General features: G+C 41.3%; 1 protein-coding gene across 5 annotated transcripts in view; it reads left to right on the top strand.

Moving 5' to 3' along the window:
* Window positions 1–14: 14 nt before the first annotated feature.
* Window positions 15–7,858, top strand: part of MOCS3 (molybdenum cofactor synthesis 3) — a 22,344-nt gene continuing 14,500 nt past the window's right edge. For all 5 annotated transcript variants that reach the window (XM_087749638.1, XM_087749637.1, XM_087749635.1 and 2 more), the window contains exon 1: window positions 15–7,409. In XM_087749638.1, coding sequence (XP_087605764.1) covers window positions 79–1,482 — 1,404 coding nt within the window. In that variant the 5' untranslated portion in view covers window positions 15–78 and the 3' untranslated portion in view covers window positions 1,483–7,409. The remainder of the gene's footprint in view (window positions 7,410–7,858) is intronic.

Here is a 7,858-nt window from a genome sequence, read left to right as displayed (position 1 = left end):
CGGCCGGAACCGCCGGGGGCAGCCGGCCGGAAGCGGAAGTGACGCGCTGTGTCCCTCGCTCCCCCTTTACCCTCAGCCATGGCGGGCGGCGCGGAGGCGGCGCGGCTGAGCGCTGAGATCGGCCGGCGGGAGCAGGAGCTGCGCGGCTTACGGGAGCGGCTGGCCGCCGTCCTGGCGGGGGGTGGCGCGGGGGATGCCGCGGCCGCAGAGGAGGGTGCCTCCGCCTTTCCCGGCGAGCTCCCCCCTCTGCCCGCCCAGGCCTCGCTGAGCAGCGCCGACATCCTGCGGTACAGCCGGCAGCTGGTGCTGCCCGAGCTGGGCGTGCGGGGGCAGCTGCTGCTGGCCCGCTCCTCCGTGCTCGTGGTGGGCTGCGGCGGCCTGGGCTGCCCCCTGGCCCAGTACCTGGCCGCGGCCGGCGTCGGCCGCCTGGGTCTGGTGGATCACGACGTGGTGGAGACGAGCAACCTGCACCGGCAGGTGCTGCACGGGGAGGCGCGCCGGGGGCTCCCCAAGGCCGCGTCTGCCGCGGCAGCCCTGCGGCTGCTGAACTCCACCGTGCAGTACGTGCCCTACTGCGGCGCCCTGAGCCCCCGCACTGCCCTCCAGCTGGTGCGGCAGTACGACCTCGTCGCCGACTGCTCCGACAACGTCCCCACCAGGTACTTGGTGAATGACGCCTGTGTCCTGGCTGGGAAACCCCTCGTGTCCGGCAGTGCCCTCCGGCTGGAGGGGCAGCTAGTCGTGTACAACTACCAGGGGGGGCCCTGCTACAGGTGTCTCTTCCCCAAGCCCCCTCCACCAGAGACAGTGACTAACTGTGCGGATGGGGGAGTGCTGGGTGTCGTGCCAGGCATCATGGGGTGCATCCAGGCCTTGGAAGTGCTGAAGATTGCCTCGGGAATGGGTTCCTCCTTCAATCAGTTCATGCTGATGTTTGATGCCCGTGAAGGGAGATTTCGCAACATCAAGTTAAGACCAAAGAAACCAGACTGTGCTGTTTGTGGTGACAATCCGTCTGTCACCTGCCTTCAGGATTATGAGGCATTTTGTGGTTCTTCTGCAACAGACAAGTGTAGGACTTTACATCTACTGTCCAGTAAAGACAGGGTATCTGTAGAGGAATACAAAAAACTGTTGGATGAGCAAGTTCCTCATGTATTGTTAGATGTTCGTCCACAGGTAGAAGTGGATATCTGTCGCCTGGCACATGCTGTCCACGTTCCTTTGAGTAAATTAGAAGAAAAAGATGAAGAATACCTGGAATATTTAGAAAAAAGAATTTGTGAAGAAAAGCAGAGAACTAATGGCCAAACGTCTTTTCCTGTATATGTTGTTTGCAAATTAGGAAATGACTCCCAGAAGGCTGTAAGAATTCTGCAGGAGTTACCTGTCAAAGAATTTGGTTCTGTGTTAGCTAAGGATATTAAAGGGGGGCTCATGGCTTGGGCCAGTAAAATTGACCCAACGTTTCCTCAGTATTAGAAATTTAAATGGGGAAGAAAAATTACAAATTTTCATAGTAAATTCCGTAGGGTTTCATCTTCTCTGTAATGACTATATCATGCGGCTAAAACAGGAGAAAAAAATACCGTGTTGCTTTTTTTGATGGTAATTTTTTTTACAAGAATTATGTATTTTTGTAGATGTCTGGTTATTTTTATAAAAATGTGAAGCTGTCCATAGAAATTGAGAGAAATGTGTTTCTTCGTTATTGTTTAATAGTGAAAACTTGGAATACCTACTTAATTGTGCATGTGATAATTGAGAATGACTCCTAGTTAGTAGTTACAGCCTGGAGAATGACAAAGAACAGGGTCAAGTGTTGAAAATTTTTACTCATTCTCCAAACTGCCTAACAAATTGAAACAGTGCATGCAGTAGTTAAAAAAAAATAACTAACTGTTAATCTCTAGCTGGTCAGTAGCACCATTAAGCCTATCATAGGGAATTGCCAAGACAATGCTGACAAGACTGTTTGGTCAACATCTTTTAGTTCTCTGTAGAAGCATTGTGTATTTATGAAAGAATTGCTCGCTGCAAATAGCGGCACCAACAGCAAGAGTGTTCTGTTAAGAACTTCCAGGGCCATCCATCCTCATTTGTTGGCTGGCAAAAAAGTGTATTCCCTAACTTGTATCGAGAAACCAAAGTTAACTGTTAATAAGACATAAGTTTGAGCCCAGAAAGTTTGTAAAACATACCAAAAATGCTTTTGTGAGGGCTTAAAAGATTTTAGATATTGAGAGGTGAAAAGGAGGTGAGAGAGAAAAAAAATAGATGTGTGGCCTCCCTTCTGCAAAGACAAAGTAATACTTCATAAGTTTTCTCCCTGTTTGTTGTGGTAGTTGCTTATCCCCAGTTGTACTGTGTTATTTTGTTAACTGGCATGAAGAGCTATGCATATCTAAAAAGTTCTCGTAGATGAACTGAATGAAAAGAAAGAGAAATAAATAGCTTGTCAGCAGAGAGCTGCCTGAGTCCTCATCACTTAAGCATAGTAATTATCTTCTTATTATATTAATTAAGGTATGGATTTCCTTTTCTTTCTGAGGAGGAAAAAAACACCTGTCATGACTAATCTTTGCATTATACAAGGGGAAAAAAAAGAATAGTATCATTATAATTAGTAGTCAAAAAGGCATATTTTAGTAAAATAAATGTGAGAACATCCATACCGCCTACTGTATTATAACATGCCATGGGTTCTAGCGATGATAATCTTAGTCTCTTGTGAAGGAAACAGTTAGGTGAATTTATAAATACAAAGTTGTATGTCTTGCCATTTAGAGGACAATGAAAACATTGAAGGTCGTGTCTTAAAGTAAGCATTAGTGCTTTGTGGTGTGTAGTGAGACAGTCATAAGTCAAGACCTTTTAAGACAGGTTGCGGAGGCTTGGTTCAGTCGGACCATCTGTCTTCTGGGGGGTTTCAGCTTTTGAGAACTGGAAACCAGAGGGACTTGTTTGAAATGCCTGACTTATGTTTCCATTTTTCTTTCTTTACTGTGATGTCAAGAAGAGACTGAAACATAAAAGGGAACAGTAGCAGTAATTCTCTAATATCCAACCTTCCAGTGCTAAACAATGGATGGTATGTCACATATCCACCTGGCCTGAAAAAGTGATTCCTTTTCAGTCATTCAAAGCATGGTGGACCTATGGACTTGGGGAGAGGGGAAAGACTTTTTGATTCTAAAGAGTGCTCCTTCCAGTGGATAGAAATAATGTGTTAAGTCTTTTCCCTTGTTACGACATTTTAGCAGCAGATTTCACAGCAAACTGTGAAAGAAAAAGGAGGTGACATTAAAGCCTGTGGCCTTTGGTGGAGGCTTTTTTGTAGCGAATTACGTAACTGTGTTTCTTATAGCATGTTTTCAAGCAGGAAACCAGAGTCTTTGTGCTATATAGAAAACAATTAACACCTCAAGGATCTGGAGAACTCTGTGGATAAACAGTGATAAGGATGAATGAAAATGGACCAAAACCATACAATATCAGAAGGGGCAAAAAAAGTAAATGCATCAAGTCAGGCTGACGAGAGACAAACTTTCAAGGATCTTTTCTATTAAAATGGCTTTTTGGAAAGACTATTCTTGCCAATCTGCAGGGACTAAAGTCCGAAGTTCTTATAGGAGTACAGCATCTGAAATGCATCTTGTTATTTTTGCATAAAGAGAGTTCTATGCAAAACTAATTGGGCCATACAATATAGAGATGGTAATTCTGGGAAGAATTAGTGGCTCAGTTCTGATCTCAGGGGAGTACACAAAATGTAGTTTTCTTTGGAAAAAAAAAGCGTTCTCTTCCTTGACTTAAGATAGCAATTAAATTCTCAGCTAATATGAAAACATCTGCCATGCATCTTAGATAAAGATGTGGTCTGTAGTGCTTGTCAAAATTTCATTCTTTACATGCTGGGGCTTTTTTTTTTTTTTTTTTAAGTTTAATTTCTTTTTTCCCCTTTTGCTTGCTGAAGTGATACACAAGTCTTCCTGTACATACAGTCCTTGCACGGTGCTGGAATCTTTGGAGACAGGCTGAAAAATCAAGGGTCATAGGATTGTAACTAAGCCAAAACCGTTCTTATTATTGGAAAGTTATCTTTTGTTTTGACTTGCTTTATTTCTTGAACTCTATAAAACATGTAGTGGTTTCTCTGTTCACCAGGAAGTATAATAGCAGAACTCTACTTAGAGATTGTAAGAGAAGCAATAAAACTGTATCATTTTGTATTGCTGCCAAAGTACTGTCTAAATATTGGTACATGTTGACATTGTGAATGAAGACAAGCTGCTTTATTCAAAGAGCTTATAGTGTAGTTGGTCTAAGATGTGTTATCAAAGGGTAAGGTCAGTCAGCAGAGCGCATGTTTCTTTTCGTCCCTCGCTCTTGATGTCATGAGGTTGCTTTTGCATTTTTGGTTCTATTCTCTTTTAAATGGCGTACTAGAATTTGGCACAGGAACTAACCTGGAAACAGGTTCCTGTTAGAGGTTTAGGGTAACAGAAAGCGGCTGCACCATTTGTTCTGAATCGCTGCATTTTAATGTCTCCCACGTGTAGCTCTATGGGTTAGCATCACAGTTCAGGCACAGAGTTAAATATCTAAACTTGCTTTGTCCTGGGACATGGTTATTATTACAAGGCAAGGCAAATCAAGTGGCTCTAGCTTTCACACAAGTCTGAAAGGTGTCTGCATACAAGGTACTAATGTGCCTCGATAAGCTAAAATCCTCCTTATTTTGGTGGCGGGAGTCTCTCTTATCTCAAAACTCCAATAAATTCAGCACTGACCTACTATCAAAGTTTATGACTTTAAAAAAAATCCCCCAACAATTAATGGAACTATTTGTAGACAAATGTATAAGGGATATGTCCAAAACTAGATCTCTAAGTTTGTATACCAGAATTTTAGGTATGTGAACATCTTTATTATTATCCTATTTGTAAGCATAAGTTCTAATAGAAATCTAACTGTTCAAAACAAAAGTATGCACTAGATGATTAAAATACTGCAAGCACTAGTTTGTCTTTTTTAAATATGAAAGCTCTAAGCTATCCTTTGTAAAACTACATCAGGAAAAAAAATGTTAAGGACGTTTGCTAGGTGGCACTGCAAGTTAAAAAACAAAATCATTCTCTAGGTTGTAAGATGCAGATCAACCTTAGCAAGAGCTGAGATACACTTGTGAAAATGTATTGTTGTACAGTTCTTTTGAAAAAAGACTGGGGAAATAGAATAAAATGGAGTAGGGCAATTGAATAGTACATACAATATTCCCAGAAAAAATTATGACGGAAATTATCTTTCTAGGGTTTTCAAAGCATTGTTTGTTTCAGATGCTTAACCTGAGGTGTTTTTCACATGCTATTCTGAAATGCTTTTGCAGCCAAAATGGATAATTGCAGAGAAAAGGTCTATTAGAAACACTAGCACAAAATTAAACGTAGATCTTAAATCTGCAGAGTCACTGCTAGTACATTCTTAATATTACTGAAATGCATTGCAGATTTTCTTACCTGGTTAGGGCAGGGTTTTTTTGAAAAGTCAAGGACGTTTCTTTTTTGTCCTTCTTGTTTTGTAAAATGGAACTTCAGGCATAAAATCTAAAAAAAAAAAAAGAAAAAATATATTAAAAAAATAAAATCAAAGTCCTCTATGTCAGAGGATCTCCACACAACAAATCCGACTTCTTTGGAAAACAAGGCCTGAACTTCCAGCCCTGATGTATCAGAACAAGCCCATAGAAGGATCTGTGCCCAGAGCTCAGACTGGTTCCTGTGGTAACAAAACTAGCTTGTGAACGTTATTGTCCCACATAGTACTGTAGAAACATTTCTTCAGTATTTAAAACAAAAAAATAAAAAAATCCTGCAAGTGTGTTCAGTGCAAATGTCATGAATGAACCGTGTAACAGCAAGCTGAAGTTTCTGCAGAAGCTTCGGATAACAAAAGCAGCAGTGGGCTATCCTCTTCTAGCTCTCTAAAGAAAAGTGGAGTAACAAAAGGGATGAAACAAGGGGATGAAAATAAGCGTATTCATTTGTTTAAAGCTTCTATAATTATACGCATCTTTTAACTCGGGATTTATTAAAATAGATTTGAAAGTTTTTCTCTTTAGAATCTTTATCTTTATGTGTGGGATTAAGCTTGTATTCCTTTAATGCTGCAACTAAACATCTGCGTTATGCTAGCAGTGGAGAGTCTGGCAGACCTCTTGGTTCATGGATATGAATCAAAAGGAGAGGTCTTACGAAGTTATGGCACTTGCATCAGTTTGAATGCTTGTGATTTTCATTGAAATCCAGGTGCTGGTCAGAATATAGATATGAAAAGATGATTTATTTCTTGTTTCCTGCAGCAAACTATTGCATGTGAAATGGCTTAAATCATGTCCCGGTTAATTAGGTGAGTTGTTCCTGAAACTGAGTCGTTCTATCACTGGAGATTAAAGACTTGCTTATCACTGTATGTTTTAGAAAAGGTTGAGTCATTACAGTGTTAGCATGAACTTCATTGATGTCACTTGATTTATGCGTGTCTCTGACTTACTAGCTCAGTGTTTGAAGCAGAATTAAAAAACTTGAGGGAGAGGAGCAGTGGGTACTATAATGTTTGATAAAATGGCCAGCTGGGTTCGGTCAGGGTGTGTGCAGGCCGGGGCAGTGTTTCTCGGCTGGTGGTCTGTAAAATTGCAGTACCCTCTAAGACATCAGAAGATCATCTTTATAGTGACTGGGGGGAAAAAGTGCAGATGGTCCAGTGCATTTGAACAAAATGCAGCAAGACAGTTTAACACTTGGAAAAAAAAAACCACCCCCACCACCCCCGCCCCCCCCGTTGAGATCCCCTTTACCCCAAAGCAACCGATTTCTCCAAAAGATACTGGGCTTCTCCTTTTGCCTGGATATAACTGTGTCTGTGACTTGGTAGCAACAGGGAGACAAACGTTGAACTCTTTAGGAGAAAAGATTTTTCTTCATGCAGAGAAAAGTTTATAAAGAGTTTTTTTAACATTTAGGTGCCAGAAGTAAAAAAAAAAATACTTGCAAATTAGATACTAATATTTTTGATGTCACCTATTACTTTTAATAGAACTTTTAGAAAGTTCTTTTAAAATCTAGGAACGTAACCAATAGCTGTCCATAATTTACATCTTTGTAATAGTTAATTGCTACCACATTTAACTCTGATTCGCTGGTCGAATTCATGCTGGCCACTTTCGTTGTGCTGAAAGTGTAGTCCTAATAGCGTTCTTACAGAATCTGTGTTGTAAGACTGCTGAAGTCACCGGTTGCTGCTCCATTCTTTTTACAAGATTTCAATCTGCAGCTCCTCTGCTGGGGCCTGCTGCTGTCAGTGGGAAAGTTACGATACACTTGGAAGAGCCATGGATTGGCACGTAAGAGGTAAGAGTACGTTCAGCCCCAGCATTCCTTCCTGTATCACACTGAAAGCTTTTGCTTTTTATTCCCATGTAATCACCTAGTACTAATGAAAGGTGGCAGCTGTTTCTTGTGGGAGAAGGCAGATACATTGACCTACAGCAGGTCACGTTTATCTGAGATCATCTGAGAAGTACTCTTATCTGGGTGAGAGGAAACTAAAGAGGAATCATGTAATGTCATCTTTTCATTTACAAACCATTTTTGTATATTTCAGAAAGAACAATTGCCTTGTAAAATGTCATGCCCTACAGCCTGCGGCTGTCTTGTAAATACAAAGATCTTAAATTGCATCGCTGGTCAGAAAAACAAATACACTAAAACACAAAGCTTCAAAAGGAAACTCCTCAACTTCACGTGTTTATTTTTGCTGTAGGCAATTAACTGGTTTCCTCAAAGTGCTGATAATGAAA

This window comes from Nipponia nippon, unplaced genomic scaffold, assembly GCF_047370975.1.
Source record: "Nipponia nippon isolate SJK-2023a ecotype South Korea unplaced genomic scaffold, ASM4737097v1 scaffold_13, whole genome shotgun sequence".
In the NCBI taxonomy this organism is placed as follows: Eukaryota; Metazoa; Chordata; class Aves; order Pelecaniformes; family Threskiornithidae; genus Nipponia; species Nipponia nippon.
Note: the sequence above shows the minus strand (reverse complement) of the source record. Positions and strands in the feature narration are given on the sequence as shown.